This window comes from Narcine bancroftii, chromosome 2 (assembly GCF_036971445.1).
Source record: "Narcine bancroftii isolate sNarBan1 chromosome 2, sNarBan1.hap1, whole genome shotgun sequence".
NCBI lineage: Eukaryota > Metazoa > Chordata > Chondrichthyes > Torpediniformes > Narcinidae > Narcine > Narcine bancroftii.
Window position 1 is genome coordinate 165437179 of NC_091470.1, and position 19418 is coordinate 165456596.

General features: G+C 43.4%; 1 protein-coding gene across 7 annotated transcripts in view; it reads right to left on the minus strand.

Annotated features, from left to right (window-relative positions):
- mtor (mechanistic target of rapamycin kinase) overlaps positions 1 to 19418 on the minus strand; it is a 275568-nt gene that overhangs the window by 175522 nt on the left and 80628 nt on the right. For all 7 annotated transcript variants that reach the window (XM_069919038.1, XM_069919040.1, XM_069919037.1 and 4 more), the window contains exons 19-23: positions 18277 to 18527; positions 12800 to 12886; positions 11215 to 11382; positions 9557 to 9669; positions 8503 to 8665 (exon numbers count right to left, since the gene is read on the minus strand). In XM_069919038.1, the coding sequence (XP_069775139.1) occupies positions 8503 to 8665; positions 9557 to 9669; positions 11215 to 11382; positions 12800 to 12886; positions 18277 to 18527 (782 nt within the window). The remainder of the gene's footprint in view (positions 1 to 8502; positions 8666 to 9556; positions 9670 to 11214; positions 11383 to 12799; positions 12887 to 18276; positions 18528 to 19418) is intronic.

Sequence of the window (19418 nt, forward strand, 5' to 3'; positions counted from 1 at the left end):
CCAGGATGACAACCTTGTCGGCTGTAGGGGTGCGTTGGATGAGGTTGCGCAGGTCGGTGTAGAACTTGTCCTTTTCTGCTGGTTCCGCCTGGAGGGTTGGAGCATAGACACTGATGAGGGTGATGTGACGTTTGTTTTGAAGTGGGAGTCGCATGGACATGATTTGATCCGAGAGGCCTGTCGGAAGGTTTTCGAGTTTGGAGGCAATGAAGCTCTTGACCATGAAGCCTACACCAGATAGGCGTCATTCATCCGAAGGCTTGCCAGACCAGTAGAGTGTGTAGCCCGCGCCGCGTTCTTGGAGGCTGCCTACATCTGCCAGGCGGACTTCACTGAGAGCGGCTATGTCGATGTCAAGTCTGAGGAGTTCATGTGCAATGAGGGCAGGTCAGTGGCTGTCAGCCTTGTCTAGCATGGTTCTGATGTTCCAGCATGCTAGCTTGAGTTTGTGAGCATCTTTTGAGGGGGAGGACGTGGAGGGGGAGGACGTGGAGGGGGAGGACGTGGAGGGGGAGGACGTGGAGGGGGAGGACGTGGAGGGGGAGGACGTGGAGGGGGAGGACGTGGAGGGGGAGGACGTGGAGGGGGAGGACGTGGAGGGGGAGGACGTGGAGGGGGAGGACGTGGAGGGGGAGGACGTGGAGGGGGAGGACGTGGAGGGGGAGGACGTGGAGGGGGAGGACGTGGAGGGGGAGGACGTGGAGGGGGAGGACGTGGAGGGGGAGGACGTGGAGGGGGAGGACGTGGAGGGGGAGGACGTGGAGGGGGAGGACGTGGAGGGGGAGGACGTGGAGGGGGAGGACGTGGAGGGGGAGGACGTGGAGGGGGAGGACGTGGAGGGGGAGGACGTGGAGGGGGAGGACGTGGAGGGGGAGGACGTGGAGGGGGAGGACGTGGAGGGGGAGGACGTGGAGGGGGAGGACGTGGAGGGGGAGGACGTGGAGGGGGAGGACGTGGAGGGGGAGGACGTGGAGGGGGAGGACGTGGAGGGGGAGGACGTGGAGGGGGAGGACGTGGAGGGGGAGGACGTGGAGGGGGAGGACGTGGAGGGGGAGGACGTGGAGGGGGAGGACGTGGAGGGGGAGGACGTGGAGGGGGAGGACGTGGAGGGGGAGGACGTGGAGGGGGAGGACGTGGAGGGGGAGGACGTGGAGGGGGAGGACGTGGAGGGGGAGGACGTGGAGGGGGAGGACGTGGAGGGGGAGGACGTGGAGGGGGAGGACGTGGAGGGGGAGGACGTGGAGGGGGAGGACGTGGACCTGTCCTCGGGCCTGCGCAAAGGAGCTTTTAGGTGGAGTGCAGTGCGCGCAGTACTGGCCCCACCCTTTACACCCATGGTTCGTGTGCCGTGGCCAAGCAAGCTGGGACATGGCAGCGAGGTCCTTGGGTCGTAGATTTTATATCGGAGTGGCCTTCTCCTATGCAGGTTTCTTACCCGGGCTGGAGGGGCCTGCCTCCCCTCCTAGGTCGGTCCATACTGCACGGACCGGGGCCGAGGCCGCCGCAGCTCACCCTGTGCCTGGACTGGGGCCGCCGCCTCCCACTCTCTGCCCGGATCGGGGCCTCCGCCTGCCCCACTCGACCGAGGCCGGGGCCGCCGTCTCCCCCTTGCTCCTGCCCGGATCAGGGCCGCCGCCGTCTACCCTTCGCCCGGACCGGGGCCGGGGCCGCTGCTGCTCTCCCTGTGCCCGGACTGGGGCCGCCGCCTCCCACTCCCTGTCCGGACCGGGGCCTCCGCCTGCCTCACTCGACCGAGGCCAGGGACGCCGTCTCCCCCTTGCTCCTGCCCGTATCGGGGCGGCCGCCGTCTACCCTTCGCCCGGACCGGGGCCGGGGCCGCCGCAGCTCACCCTGTGCCTGGACTGGGGCCGCCGCCTCCCACTCTCTGCCCGTATCGGGGCCTCCGCCTGCCTCACACGACCGAGGCCGGGGCCGCCGTCTCCCCCTTGCTCCTGCCCGGATCAGGGCCGCCGCCGTCTACCCTTCGCCCGGACCGGGGCCGGGGCCGCTGCTGCTCACCCTGTGCCCGGACTGGGGCCGCCGCCTCCCACTCCCTGCCCGGACCGGGGCCTCCGCCTGCCTCACTCGACCGAGGCCGGGGCCTATAAACTACAATGAAATATAGCAGCCAATTGACACAAGGACCCGATAGTAATATAAACATGGAAATGCTGGAGGAGCTCCGCAGGTCTTGCAGTGTCCGTGACAGGTAAAGATATATTACTGATGTTCCATGTAAAAAAAAAATTAAGGTCAAGCTTTTTTTTTTAAATTAAAGCTTAAGGAGAAAATTTGCTCAAGCCACTGGGAAAAGACTCTTCTTCACATTTAACATCCAAACAAACTGCCAGGATAGCACAAGCATGGCATCCGTATCCAAAGACAACAATCACTGCCACTACTATTTGGTGCACATCACCCTGAAGTATTTCTGAAATGCCGAAATGGAGCTCGACAACATCGCCTGCAAATAACCTTGGGGACTCCAAAATGAACATCTGCGGTAGATTCCCCTATACATAGCAACTTAAAAATGATTAGATCATATCCAGTGGTGAACGCTTTTAAACATGGAATGTGTTCATCTTGAACTTGATAGTAACCAGCTCAAGCCATGAATCAGTTAATCCCTCACATGCTTGGCCAAGTTCATATCCAGATGCTCATCTTTAAGGCTCTGTTTTCAATTGAGCCTGTAGGATTTATCTTTCTTATATGAGAGAGAAGTCGGTCTTTCTGCCCAAATGCCAAGATCCAGGATCAGAATCCCATCAGTTTCATTCCACCTCTCCCCAATAACCCTGCACTCAACAACAGTTTCCCCTTGCATTTTCTTCAACCCCTAAATCAGAAGATAGCCTGAGAATACAACAATGGTACATAGAAATAAATAAATGTATTCCATTAGAAAAAATAACATATAATTTAAGAAATAACATCACAATATTCGAACAAATATGGGAGCCATACATGAAACACAATAGAGAAATCCTACCACGGACCTCCACCACCTAAAATGACAGAAGGGGAAGACAGCGAAATGAACTGACTCAGTATACAAAAGCAAAAGACAAAAATTTCTTGTTTATTTTTATTAAGTGACGACATTGTTTAACGGGTTTAATGTATCTTATAGATTGAACTTTGAATAAATAGGAAGGGGGGGTGAGGGAGGGAGGGAAGGGAGGGGGGAAAAAGGGGAGAAAATGACACTGTATATATTCAAGAAAAAAATGTCTGTATGTATTTTGGTCAGTATGGTTTCTAGTGTGAAAAATAAAAAAAAATTAAAAACCCTAAACCTTAATTTGTCAACTTAGCTGCAGTGCACTGTGGCATAAATTACCATGGAATTAACCCTGAATTGGAAAATAAGTCTGACGAGGCAAGGTTCACAGAGCTGGGACTTTTCTCTTTGGAGTAAAGAAGGACGAGAAGAGACTTAAGAGGTCTACGAGATTCTGAGAGGCATAGATAAGGTAGACCTTTTTCCCAGGGCAGGAGAAGCAAACACCACGGAACATCTCAACAAAGTGAAGGGAGGAAAGTTTGGGGGAGACATCAGGGGTTCATTTTTTTTTAAATATAAATGCAGAGCATTGTGGGTGACAGAAATGCCTTGCCAGGGATGGTGGTGGAGGCTGCAACATTACGGGCAGTTTAGAGTTTAGGAGACTCTTAGACAGGCACATAGATGAAAGAAAAATAGAGGGTTATGAGGTAGGAAGGGCTTAGTTATTTTTGGTAGGTATATATACAGTGGGTCGGCACAGCATTAAGGGCCAAAGGGCCTGTACTGTGCTGTAACATTCTACGTTCTTATACGAGCCTGGGATGTGGGTGAAAACTAGAGCACCCAGTCAAAATTTGTGTGGTCATGGAGAAAGCCCAGACAAGTTACACCTAAAGCCAGGATCAAACCAGATCCCTTGCAACTGTGGGGCGACAACTGCTGCAACACCAGCCCCTCCTCACTGCAGTTCATACGAGTCCACTGAAGCCACAAAATGATTCACACAATATTAATGATCTTTCAGTCATTTGCACAATGAACCAACACTTGAAGAAATGATGGATCAGAGCAGCAATGAACAGTAACTGCATCTGACCCATAATTCATTCCTTAAATGTTGGTCTTAACATATTATCAAATATAACTGTAACATCTGTATGTCACAAGCTTCACCATGTAAACTGACAGCCCCTGAACACAAAAGTGGAAAAAATAAAGCAAGCCACATTTTGTTTCCATTCATGTAAAACTTGCCAATGGGCCTCACACCATTTTGGACATCCAGAATTCAGGTATTCCAAATGCAATCAAATATATTCCAACAATCAGAAAGTAAAGAACCACAGATGCTTAAACAGCAGGCGAAGCAATACACAGAGGGGAAACAACAGTAAATTTTCAGGTGGGTGATTTTTTTTTTAATGAGCTGAAATAATGAGAATACATATTTAAAGTTGCAGAGAGGGGTTGGAGGGAAGAGAATGTTTCGACAGCGAGGAAGAGACCAACCTGCTCAGCTGCACAACAGTTTGCAATCCCAGCTGACAGAGGGAAATTGAGTTTGTGGATGAATCAGAATTTATTGTCTTGAAATTCGATGTTTTGTGGCAGCGTCAGTGCAAACATTCAAATTATAAACCATCTTACAACATTACTATAAAAAAATTAAAAATAATGGTGCATGAAAAGTAAGGCAGAATTTTAGTTCATTGATTATTCAGGAATCTGATGTCAATGGGGAAGAAGCTGTCCTTGTGCCGCTGAGTGCTTGTCTTTAGGCTCCTGTACCCCCTCCCCCCCCCACCGATGGTAGCAGAGCGAAGAGGGCATGGCCTCGGTGGTGGGATAAAGGTTGCTTTTTTTTGACACTGCCTCAACAATATATAACAGTAGTTAGCCTCATCGGCCACAATGAGATAGCTTGTAGAAAGGAGATTGGGAGGTTCGTCAAATGGTGCAACTACTACCTGAGTCTCACGTGGGTAAGACAAAGGTGATGATCGTGGACTTCAGAAGGATGAAGGTGGACCACTCTCCATAATGGCTAAGTAGGTGGTTTCTTGGTGTTCATATAAAGGATGACCTAACCTGGACCCACAACACCTCCTCATTAGTCAGGAATGCGCAGCAGGGCCTATACTTCCCCAGGAGGTTGAGGAGGGCAAGGCTCCCAGGCCCAATCTTGAAAATATTTTACAGGAGATTGAATGCGTCCTGGCTAGCTACATCATCATGTGGTACGGTAGCTGCAAAACATTGGACCAGAAGTCAACACATTAAAAGGGCCGACAAGATCACTAGGGTCTCCCTTACCTATACGGATGACATTCACTAGGAGTATTGCTTAAATGAAGCTCAAATAATTACTGAGGACCCCTACCATCTTTGACCCACTAGGAAGGAGGTACAGGAGCCTCAAAATTAGGACTGCCAGGCTGGGAAATTGGCTTCTTCCCACAGGTGGCGTGATTAATGCTCAGAATTCTGCAACCTTGGGTCCCTTATAAATGAAATGAGTAAATTATTCTGAAATAGTTATTTTATATTTTACCTTTATGTAGACTTGTGATGCTTATATTCTATGTGTCATGCGTTGCTATGTGCACACCTTGGTCCAGAGAAATACTGTTTTGTCTGGTTGCACATGAAAAGTCAGATAATAAAACTTGAACTGAAAATGAATGCTTGTGGTCCAGAGTTGATCTATCTGGAAAATGAATGGGGGCAGTGGGGAGGAAAAAAAACCTGCTGGAACTGTGAGATGCAGAACCCAGTGAAATGAGAGTGCACTGGATTCAATCTTCAAGCCTGAAACAGAAAATTAAATTCTCCTCTTCTCCGTCACCTTTAATTTTCTTTCCTTTGAACATCGGGCATGAACTCTCTCTGCCCATAAAACTACAAGCGACAATGTCGGCATCACACATCAGCGCCTGCATCAGTTTTAGAGTCCATTCGATATTTCAATATCAGCATTGAAAAGATTTCTCTCCATGCAATTCAACTTAAGTTGGAGAGTCCATGCACACCACCGAAACAGGACCCATGGCCCACTACACCCAGGCTGATCTCTGCCCATTTGCCCACATTAGGCCAATTTCCCTCTGTGCCTTGTCTATTCAGAGCACGTGCCAATTATTTTTCGAAATTCTATCGGATTGCACCATCTCCTGTGGCAGCGTGTTCCAAGCAACAGCCACTGTGCAAGATAAAACAACTTATCCCTTTAAAGCTCCTATTTCTCACCTTTAAAACTAACCCCCCTCGGTTCTGACATAAATCAAAATGGGCTACAATGACAATCCTGTCTGCAGACAGCTTTCTGTTTCTAGGTGAGGAAACCAAGTCAACGGGGAAGCCTTCCTTCAGAGCAGCCCGACCAGCGATTGAACAAAATGGTTCAAGAAGAAATCAAGCAAGCAAAAAATGACAAAATCCTACCGGCTAGTGAGGCAGTTCACTACTATGTATACATTTAAGATAAGCCAAAGGAAAAAATAAAAGATTTTTGTGCAGACTCAAGGAGAAACGACACTCTGTAATCAATATATATATATATATATATATATATAAATAAATATATATATTTTTTAATTTATTTATTTTATTTTTTTTTTAAACACACAAGGAGCATTCAAAGTGTAGGGAAAGACACCACCTAGGCACAACATTTCAATTGCTGTTGAGCCAGCGAGGACTTTTTCTCAACAAGTTAATTTTGGGAATTTGTAGGTGAAAAATCTATCATCTACCATTCCATTGCAAATCATTATTAAGCACAGAATCCATCCTCTGGGGTCTTCTGTTCTTAGACAGATATTCAGCACGGTGACAGGCTCTTTCGACCCATGAGCCTGTGCCACCCAATCACATCCAATTGGCCAACCGCCCCCGGTACATTTTGACAAATGGGAGGCCACCGAAGCACCCAGAAGAAACCCACGCAGACACGCGGGGGGGGGGGGGGGGGGGGAGACACTCTATGTTTTAAGTTGACTATTTTACATTTCCTAGCTGAAAAATGCTTTTAAAAAAAAAAGAGAGAAAGGCTAATATCATTTGCATTTATATTATAGTTCTACCATGGATAAGTGAATTTTCCGGTTGCTCGAGACCGTGTTGCACAATTGCCAAACTAACCGCTGGGAGCTCCAATCTTAAACATTCAGTTTTGTTTTTTTAAAACCTATTTATTTTCTGTGATTTGTTTTGCTGACTGCTTCAAGAAAATCAAGTCATCAAGAAAATAAGCAAACTTTCACAAATGAATTCTTAAAAATGTATAAACATAGTGGTGTTAATTATACTATTAAAAACAAAATTGCACCTGAGAATTCACATGAAGGGTTTTTTTCCTACCTTTGAGAATAAAGAGAATTTTACTGTTCCACTTAATGAAATAATGAAGTTAAATTCTTGCATGTTAAAAGGCACACAAAGAATTCTGTGCATGGCTTATGTAATAAAAAAAATTCAGTCTTACTACACACTGCTCTGTTCCTCATCGCCATATTTAATGTCCATCTACGAATGCCTCAAAAGGGACATTTCTGACCTCAGTTTTTCCACAGTAAACCCAATACACCAAAGACTCTACTAAAACAGTTTATTGCCAACTAGAAGAGTGTTGAGCATTCTTTTCACCAACACACAAAAAAAAATGCCATTCATTTAAAGGAAATGCATACAGCACTTCACCAGATGTGGAACCTCGCCAAAAATAGCAGCTTTCAATCTTGTTTCCCTTAGTAAACATTCATTACAAGCCGCTGTAAAGGACAGTGATTTCAAGGCTGCATTCAAAAGATATAGGCTCCTTGGTACTTATAAACCATTCAAGAAGTGTGTACGTTTACCATGGCATCTCTATCAACTATTAGCTTGCAACTTACAGTATAGTCAGCAAGTCCATCCTGTTAATTTACTTGCAATATTCCAAAATGAAATCACATTCATTTGTAATAAATTTAAGAACCTCATGGTAGTATTAAAATATAAATGCAAATAATATTATCCTTTCATTCTATTTTTTAAGCATTTCTCAGCTATGAAATGTGAAATAGTCAACTTAAAACGTAAAAATTCAAATACTAATTAAATTAGGAAAACACTAGAAGAGACCGTTTTAACTTGTAGATCAGCCTTTTCCAAAGAATTAAGGAAGAAAAAGTGTAGCGGCTAGCCCAACAGCATGACTGCGCCAGCGACCCGTATTCAAATCTGGCGCTGTCTTTAAGCAGTTCTCCCCATGGCTCATGCCCGTCAACAACAGAATCAAGGTTGGGAAAATTAATCCCATATGGCTCTCCAATACCGGAGAGTAAATACATTATTTTGAATTAGATTCAAACCTGTCCAAGATGTGAAATTAAAATGTTTTGACAATCCTGATGAGCCAGCAATAATGTTGGAACAAAAATGCAGAGACGTAGTATTAGTACAAGTTCATACATCCATATCGGAAAGAGGGGTAAAGAATTGGTTTTCACCTTTTTCCCAAGTTGGAACACCAATGAAGAAAGTGTGTCCATTGCAGTTTGCCGCAATTCCGGAGTGCAGTCCAGTGTACGAACTATTGGATGAATAATCCTTGAGGCATAATCTGTGAAGTCTAGAGATTCTGTCAGGCGATCCAGAGTCTCCAAGGCCACCCTAGAGTATAGTGGATACAGACCAATGGATGATCATCAAGAAACCAGGCCAATTTTTGTCCTTCTTCCTGTCAACCATATTTACATTGGGCCAAAAAGTTTGAAATGTTTACACTTGGAATCTATTCTTTTACTTTACTGCAGGCTTTCTAGAACATTAAGTGCAAAAGGTAATGGATACAGAGCAAGACATCACAGGCAAAACTATCCATACCGTTGAGAATATCTACTGGGAACTGTACCGTCACAGAGCAGCAGCCATCATCAAGGATCCACACCGCCCAGCACGCGCTCTGTTCTCGCTGCTAATACCAGGAAAAAGGTCTAGGTGCAACAACCACCATCAGGTTCAGGAACAGCTGCTCCCGCTCCACCATTAGACTCCTCAATGACAAACTCAATCAGGGATTCATTTAAGGACTCTTACACTTCATTGATTTTTTTTCTGTTTTGTAGTTTGTTTCCAGTTCTTTATTTATTTAAATGTGTATGTTGAGTTCAGGTTTTTATTGCACTACCTGTACCAATTAGTGGCAATTCTGCCTCTCCCTTAGAAATAAAGAATCTCAGGGTTATATGTGATGCCATGTATGTGACAATAAATCGAAATGTAATCTAAATCTAATCTGACTATTACATATTGAGAGGTTTTATATTCTTTCAATCAAACCTTAAGAAGCAATCAAACTCTAAGCATCAATACAGATGAGACTGTATAGTCATTTGCATTATTGTTACTTTATAGCAAATTATAACTCAGTGATTTTGTGATCCTCATATCTCATCCAACTCTCAAAGATACTCTGTGTTTCTAAAAGGCGGCAGAAAAGTGACTGGATTTGTTAAAGCCTCAGAAAATACTAAGTTGGAAAAATACAACAGCCAGACTTACTTTCTTGGTCCCAGTGGTACTTCCTGCCCATCAAATAGTTTGACAATTGGAGGAAGTAGAAGATGCAGATAATCATCGAGATTGGCTCCAAATAGCTGTATCGCATTTAGTAACTGGAAAAAGAAACAAAAATGAAGAGACAGTCAAGAACGGAACAGAAATGTACTTTCTTTACAAATTGAGAGAATGCAGAATAAAGATAACAAAAATGAAATATGCACTGCCATGAGTGCTGGGTGGGGGTGGGGATTGGTAGATGCCGGATAAGTGAATTTTCCAGTTGTTTGAGATTGTGCGCGTTGTGGATTGATAAACTAACCACTAGGGGGTGCCAATTTTAAACTTTTGAATGTTTTGCCTATCTATGCCGACTTTGCCTATACAAGTTGAAGTATATAGTGTACATTAGATTTTTATGCATTATTATGTAAATACAAAAGAAACATGGATATTTTATTAAGAAAGTCGAGTTTTCAAATTGAGTGGTACAAACAGATTTTCTTTCCCACCCCATAATAAGAAATTAGGAAATAGTACGCTTGTTTCGGAAACTGATAATCCACTGGAAATTTCTGTTTAATGACAAAACTAAGCTGATTAAAATGTAACAGTAAAGCCAGAACCTTCAATTTCATTATAATACTTCTGTGATGTGCAATGTTCATTTATAACTACAAATTTTTTCATGTAACTCATTTATCATCAATGACCAATTTAAGTCTAATAGGATTTTAAAGATAAAAATAAATTCAGTTGTTGCCAAGTTGACAAACGAGGAACAGCCAACCCAGTGTTGCAAATTAGAACTTGTTTGTTACCATCTACGGTACTTATTTTTCATCATAACTTATGAAAAATTAAGCCATTTATATGGAACAAATGTGCTGTAAAGAACTGATGCCTACTTGTGACAGTTTTCTTTGCTCCACTAAGCTTTGATAAAGACTCTATAAAGCACTTGAGGCCTCACTTGGAGCACTATGTACAGTTTTGGGTGCCTTATTTGAGAAAAGATGTGGTAGTGTTGGAGAGGGCTCAGAGAAGATTTACTGGAATGATACCAGAAACGAAACGGTTAGAGGAATGATTGTCAGCTCTTGGAGTGCTGAAGGATGAGGAGGCACCTTAGAGGTATTTTGAAGGCTGAAAGGCCTGGACAGAGTAGACATGGTAAGGATGTTTCACGTGGTAGGGAATTCTAGGACAAGTTGGTATAACTTCAGGACAAAAGAGTGTCAATCTACAACAGAGACGTGGAAAAATTCCTTTAAATCAGGGGTCGTGAGTTCTGTGGAACTTGTTGCCACAGTCAGGTGTGGAAGCGAGGACGCTCTGTGTATTTAAGACAGGGATTGACAGGTACTTCGTAAGTCAGGGCATCAAGGGTTACGGAGAGAAAGCCAGGGAGTGGGGGCTGAGTGAGACGATGGATCAGCTCATAATTAGAATGGAACAGATTTGATGGGCCAATGGGCCTACTGCTACTTCAATATCTTGTGACAAACATCTGTGGAATATTGAATGACAGTCGCAGTCTAAAAGAAAACAAAGATTGAATACAACTTCGTACTCCATGATTGGAACACTGGATGCTTTAGAATTTCAATTAAAAAACGCTTCTCCTTGATTAAATAGGATCAAACCTTTAGGTGACTCACCTTGATTGTGACACTGCGGCTTGTACTGGTATCGTGCATGAAGACACGCAACATGTGAGGGATTAGCTGTGGCAGATAAAGTTTAAACTCCCCTCCCAAAGCAACAACAATCTGCTCAATAACCAGAATGATGGTGTTCTGCATTTGGTTGTTCAGAGTCCAATATTCCTGTAAACACAAAAAGAAAATGACTTTAAAAATCAAAAATGCTATTTTTAAAAAGGCCTACTTTTGCAATGGTTAATCAGAGTCTGCGTGGGATTTTCGTTCTACTTATCTCCCACGACTCAAAGACCTGCTGGTAGGTACATTTGCCCCCAGTGTGGTGGAGGATGAAGGGTATCAGGCCGATTGATGGATGCAAGTGACCAAGAGTCAGGAATGGGGGGGGGGGCGATTAAAGGCCCCCGATGTCATCAGGAAACAAGAAAATAATACGAGAAATAAAACTGATAAACTGCAACAATGAAGCAAAAGATTGCAACTGGGCCAAAATTCTGGAACTTGGGACCCAAGAATATCTTTGCCACACAAACTGGCCCAGTTCAAAATGGATGTTAGGAAAGGGCATTAAATCAAAGGGTATGCCAAGGATACCCACTTCAGATAAATTAAAAACAGTAGAATTGAAGTCATTGTTTGCATGATGTATACAATGGTATTAGTATCCAGCTGTACATTCTAAATACAATTACTCCACTAAAAACAGTATGGTGCACAAACTTCAACATTTTGAAAGCTGAAACACTTGCAAAAATCTATTTCAAATTTCCAGTACTTACAAAAAAGTAGAGTTCTTGAAACACTTCATGATCGCAAACATAATCTTACTCAGAAAGTATGCCATTATTTTGTCATTGAACAGAGCCGAAAAAGCACCTTCAACCATGGAGTCTATGGTGGACAGCGATAGGCACTATATATTAATCCTTGAAATAGTCTACTTACACCATTTGGGAAGTTCATTGAACCCCCAAGTGACATCTCTATTAAAAAGTTCTCATCCTCACAGCTATCCATTCCCAATCACTTCTAGCCCTCTGGATTATCCGTGCTAATGTAATACAGTAAACCCCTGGTATCCAGCACCTATGGGGCTTGGTAGATATCAGATAAGTGAATTTACCGGTGGCGTGAGATACGCCAATTTTAAACTTCCCTATTTATTTTCCGTGATTTTTTTTTGGTTGCTTGTTGTTTCAATTCCGGATTGTATTCATAATTTTAATCTGGTCCCCAATCAGGACCTTAAACTCCGTATTTCCCCTTTTCCCCTTTCTACGTTGCTGCTTCCTTTAAGCTGCTCTTCAGAACCTGTGGTCTCCGTGATCTTCAACATCCCCACATACAACCTGGCAACGGAGAAGCAAAACACCTGGAATGATTTAGTGCTAAAATTACCTGAGAAATTCAAGCTGTCATTATCACCATGTTAGAAATATGCTGTTAAAGTCCAAGGCAACAGAGCTGATATTTACAAAATGCAAAAGGATCAAGGTTTTATTTGAAAAAAACACTAAGGCGAATTTAAAATGGATGTGACAAAAAAAGCAGGAGAGACAAAGTAACTGCTATATATACTCACTTTAATCAAGGCAAATATATCATCCATGTAAGGTCGAATGTGAATTTTAACAAACGAAACAAGCATACCAAGTTGCTGGAACAAAAACTGCAAGAAAACAATGGTTATATAAATAGTTTGGTAATTACATTTTTTCATCTGAAGTTATATTTCTGATTTACAAATAATATTCTTCAATTTATTAATCTAATTTTAATTGAATCTAATTTAGACATACCACATGATAACGGGCTCTTCCAGCCCACAAGCCTGTGCCTCCCAAACCCCAATTAGCCCACTACCATGATACGTTTAGGAGGGTGGGATGAAATCAGAACACCAGGAGGAAATCTACACGACAAACTCACAAATCACTTAAAATGTCTGAAAATATTTTAGACATTAACAATGAAACAAGTCGCTACCAAACTGGTTCCATATCTCTCCATACTTCTCCCATTCCTGAACCGGTCCAAATTTTTCTTAACATGTCCAAATCCAGCCCACATTCACCACTCCTGGTCATTCCACACTCTCATCGCCCTTTGTGAAGAAACTTCCCCCTAAACCTTTCACCTTTCACCCATCTCTCATCATCTCATCATTTCCAGGCAACTGTGTCCTACACTCCCAGATTCCTCTGTTCCACTGCACTTCTCAGTGCCCTATGATTTAGCAGATAGTTAATATGTGCAAAGTTCAGCACCTCACACTTGCCTACATCAAATTCCATCAGTCATTTTGCAGTCCATTTTTCCAATTGGTCCAGATCCCACTGCCTCACTGTCTACTGCACCTTCAATCTTTGTCTCATCTGCAGACTTGTCTATTCAATTTCCTGTATTAACATCCAAATCGTTAATATAGATGACAAAAGATAATGGACCCAGCACTGATCCCCGAGGCCTCATTTACTACCCCTCTCTGGCTTCTCCTGCAAAGCTGGCATTTCATCTAATTTACTACCTCATCCTGAATACTGAGCAACTGAATCTTGTGGACCAACCTCCTCCATGGGTTAGATCAAATATAAAATTTTAACTCTGTCTCAAATCACCCCAAAGTTGCCCAACTTGTCTACGCCAGACCTGCTAACCCCATTTTCCTGCATTTAGCCCATATCTTCTGACGCTTTTAAAACGCCGTAATTGTAGCTCCATCCACCATCTTCCCTATTAGCTTGATCCACCCACATTGTATTTTAAATCCGGCTCATCAGATCTCCTGCCCACCAGAAACCCATGTCCTCTAGTTTAAAAACTCTTCATGGAATAAGATGACGTCTATCCCTTTGGTAATTTTATATTTGGGCACCTCAGTCAGTGTAGTGGTTAATGACACAAAGATTGGTGGTGTTGTGGACAGTGAGGAAGATTACCATAGATTAAAAGGTGATTTAGGAAGGCTGGAGGTGTGGGCTGAGAAATGGCTGATGGAATTTAATACAGATAAATGTGAGGTGCTACATTTTGGAAAGGCAAATCTAAATAGGTCATATACATTGAATGATAGACAATTGAGGGGTGTAGAGCAACAAAGGGATTTAGGAGTGATGGTAAATAGTACCCTCAAGGCTGATACTCAGGTAGATGGTGTGGTGAAGAAGGCATTTGGAATGTTGGCCTTCATAAATCGGAGTATTGAATTCAAGAGTAGGGAGGTTATGATGAAATTGTACAAGGCATTGGTGAGGCCAAATTTGTACAGTTTTGGTCACCAAATTATAGGAAAGATATAAACAAAATAGAGAGAGTGCAGAGAAGGTTCTCGAGAATGTTGACAGGATTTCAAGGTTTGAGTTACAGGGAAAGGCTGTGCAGACTGGGGCTTTTTTCTCTGGAGCGTAGAAGATTGAGGGGACTTGATAGAGGTGTTTAAGATTTTAAAAGGGACAGACAGAGTAAACGTGGATAGGCTTTTTCAATTAAGAGTGGGGGAGATTCAAACTAGAGGGCATGGTTTAAGATTGAAGGGGGAAAATTATAAGGGGAACATGAGGGGAAATTTCTTTACGCAGAGGGTGGTGGGGATGTGGAATGTGGCAGACGTGGTAGAGGCGGGATCATTGGTTACATTTAAGGAAAGACTAGATAGTTACATGGATAGGAGAGGACTGGAGGGGTATGGACCGGGTGCTGGTCAGTGGGACTAGGAGGGTGGGGATTTGCTACGGCATGGACTAGTAGGGCCGAACTGGCCTGTTCTGTGCTGTAAATGGTTATATGGTTATATTACAGGGCCAGCGACCCAGGTTCAAAGCTGACGCTGTCTGCGTGGGATTTCCTCCAAGTACTCTAGTTTCTTCTCACTTTTCAAAAACGTATGGGTGTCATTGGTAATTGGGGCATAGGCTCATGGCCTGGAAGTACCTGTTACCGTGCCGTATATCTAAATTAAGTTAAATTAGAACTCTCCAAGGTCACCCCTCAGCTTCCTGCGTTCCAGTGTGAACAACCCTATCCTATCCAATCTCCCTTTGTAATATCCTGTTGAATCTCTTCTGCCCTCCTACCACCTCCTTTCTATAGAATTGCACACAATACTCCAAGTAAGGTCACACCAATGTCTTGTACAACTGCAACATGATGATACCGTGACAAAGGGCTCAGCAGAAATGTTATTGACCCTTTTCTCTCTATAGATGTCACCTGCTGAATTTCTCCAGCACATTGGTGTATTGCACATATGCCCCAGATCTTATTCTCAATACCTCCGCCTATGAATGCTAACAAGCAACACAACATTTTCATTACCTTAATCGCCATTTTCAGGGAACCATTCACTTGCATTCACAAGGTACCTCTATACATTCATGCTTCCAAGATCCTTACCATTATTATAAAGGCCAAAATACATAACTCCACAACTGATTGGATTAGGTTGCATCTGCCAACAGTCCACCCAACTTTCTAGCTGATCCATGTCCCCTATCCTCATTCAACCATCCTTCCTATCCACAATTCCATCAATCTCTGGTGTCAGCACACCTACTTATCAGACCAACATTCACATCCATGTTATTTATGTATAGCTCCGATTTCTGCAATATACCATTGGCTATAGATCTCCAATCAGAAAAAAAATACATTGACAACTATCCTCTGCCACCTAACACCAAGCCAAACCATCTCAGACCCTTGTGCCCCAACTTTTTTGACCAGTATACCACGTCACTAAGTTTCCAGTGGATCACAAATCCTATTCCTAATAGGCTCGCCACCATTTAAGGAAGGCTTGACATGCTGTCAGATTTTGCTTATCATTCCGACCCTTCTTTAACGTGGAACCGACATTAGCTAGCCTCCAGTCTTCTGGTACCTCACCCCACAATTAAACATGAAGCAAAAATCTCTGACAGAGCCCCAAGAATCACCTTCCTTCCTCTCCCTAAGCCCTGGTACAGATTTCAGCAGGTCCTGGGGATTTGTCTACCTTAATGTGCATTCAGGATACCACACAAATCCCCAGACTATACTTTTTGTTCACAGACACTTCCACCACTTGTCCATCCTCATTCCCAAAATAGGGTTGAGTTCAGCACCCTCCCAAGGTGGAACTGCTACACATTGCTTCAAAACCCTTCATGGATATATTCAACAAATTCCACCCTCTCAAGGCCTCTTACACTAAGGCAGTACCAGTTAATATTGGGAAGGATAAAGTTAACTATAACAATAACCTCAACAAATGGCCCAGGCCCAAAATGTTGGTTACCCTTTACTTAATCTGGATGCTCCTCCAGCATATTTGTGCATTGCATAACAATAACCCTATTACTTTTACATCTCACAGCTGTTTGTCTGGATATTTGTTCTTCCAAATCCCTCTGATAATTTGGAAGCCTACACAATTATCCCCAGGTGAGCACCCATTTCTTATTTCTAAGTTCTACCCATGTATTTTCATTGGCCAATCCCTCCGAAGTATCCTTCCTGAGTACTGCTATGGTCTTCTTGAACAGCAGTGCAACACCCCCTCTGCTTTTAGCTTCCATAGCCAAGCATAATTTTTTTTTTAACGTTAATTAGAACAGGATCAAAATTACACATTGCAGAAATCCAGTTCATCTTAGAATTATCCTACATTACTTCAATATTTAGCAAACTCAAGAAACACCAAAGCCCAGCAGACTTTGGCAATAGGTGGAGCTGCATTATTCCATTTTCCATATCCTTGACAGCTAATATTTACTTCTCACTCTGCAATGGTAATATTTCATTTTTTTCTTTGAACATCATTATTTTTCAAACTGAATCTTATTCATTTTACACAACACAGTAGAATAGGGTCCTTCTAGCTCATGCCGCCCAATTAACCTACCAACCCGGTACATTTTGGAGGGAAGGAAGAAATCGGAGGTAACCTATCCAGGTCATGCAGGTAACAGTCTTTCCGGTCAGCACCGGTGCTGAAATAATGTTGCGCTGACTGCGCTCCCTTTATTGTTGACAGGTAACAGATGGCCTCCTGGAACGGGAGCCAGTGCTTACAACTTTAAGAGTTACAAAAAAAAAAAATCAACAGTGGTAATCAATGCCTGAATATTAGGCATATTTTATACACAATCTTTGAGCCAAGACAAAACTTCTGATATCACACTGTAGACTGACAGCAGTCATTGCGATGTATTATTACACATGTACCATACAAGGGTTGACTTGTATCAGTGATGAGAGGAAGGACTCTCTGGACTAATTTTCCAATTAAGGAACAGAGCACGTGACCCACACTTTCCTCCGATTATTCCAGATTTTGTACTCAAATGGATTTGGCCAAAAAATGTGATGGGAAGGTGAGGTTGGGGGCTGAAAAGAGAAGTTTTGTTTCTTTAACCTTCCTCTATAATCATCTGCAAGTTGGATGTACAGGCTCCCGTAACGAAATATCAAGAGCAAAATATTGACAGACTTAAAGAGCGCATTTTCCTGGTTTAACAGTTGAACCTGATTTTTTTGGTTCACCTGCCAGTGTGAATGCTCCGAACCCAGTAAGGGTGCGGGGAGGGGGGGGGGGGGGGGCCTACAAATTAACATGTGATTGATACTACCAAGGAAGTTGTATCAGAGCCAAGATGTTTCAACTTGGCTCCAATGTATTTAATGTGAAAAGTACACGGACCTGGGATTTCATGGTCCAATGAGAAAAGCCCTCCCAATACGTCAATACAGGTGGCTCACACACCTATGGCGAGTTGCCAATATGAAAAAGCCTCTCATCTCCCTGTTGATGATCATGGAACGGAGTGGAATACAACTTCACCTTTCTCCATGCTCAGGTGTCTCACAAAATTTGTCCAGTGGTAACTGCCAATTGATGGCACCATATTTCGCTCAATACGAGATAGTTCCATTTATTGTTTGAAAGTTCTTTAAAGTACAATAGCTCCTTAAACTCCAATAAAATCCAACTACAAAAGCACAAATGACTGCAACATTTTTCCTTAAGCTACAGGCTCCTGCACATCAGGTATGACATAAATCCTCATTCTAATAACCTACCTCTCGAGTATTGGCATCGCACACTCGAATTACATTCAGGAACGTGGGCATAACTTGAGGCAGGAACTGGACGCACTTCAAACCAAGAGACTTGAAGATGAAAGTGACAGCCTGAACAACCATTGTGTGGTGGTTGGAAAGAGATGTGTCACGCAGGATACGCATGAGGGTTACAACTGCAACAGCTGGGTAAAACTCATCCAGTGGCAAATTCCCCATGTTCACCAGCATTTCACTTGTGCTGTAATCAGCTGCAATCAAAAGAAACAATAATGTAAAAAGGGCATCTCTTTGGAATGTTAAAAGCTGCAGTGCTACAGACTCACTGAATTAAAATTGATTCCGATTCTGGCCTATTTAATCTGTAGTCTGTATTAGAGGTTATTGTGAGGTAGATCATACTACAGAAATTGGTCTCTTCAAAAGGCATTCACATTTATAAAGTCTACATGAAGTATAGCAAGTGGCCTCTTAACATACAAACAAGCTTGTGACGAGTCCCCGTTGCAGGCTAGGCTTTAAAAATTGAAACAAACTATGAATAAAATTAAATGTTATATTGAAGATTCATTCTTTACAATCTAGCAAAGAAACAGAAAATTCTGGAAACACTCAGCAGCACAGGCAGCTTCTGTGGAAAGTAAAACAAAGCTCATGCTTTCGTCTGGCAAAGTCTTTGACTGAAAACGTGATGCCTGTCCTTCCAATCATTTCCAGCATTATCTGGTTTTGCTTCAGATTTCCAAAATCTGCAGTTTCTTTTAGATTTTCGTTCACAGATCGAGTACACAGTGTTCCAAGTGCCCTTCATTGCTGAACAAATTTCAATGGATTGGCACAAGCATGCCATAGGGGGGGCGGAACGGTTTGCGCAGCGGTTTTACAGCGCCAGTGATCGGGACCGAGGTTCGAATCCTGTGCTGTCTGTAAGGAGTTTGTACATTCTCCCTGCGCTTGTGTGGGCTTTCTCTGGGGGGGGGCCTCCGGTTTCCACCCACCATTCAAAATATACCGGGTGTAAATTGGTTGGCATGGACTTGTGGGCCGAAATGGCCTGTTACTGTGCTGCGCTTTTAAAAAAAAAAGGTTATTCAGATTTCAAAGCAAGAAATGGGCAAAGCTGGCTGAACTGCAAGTATTCT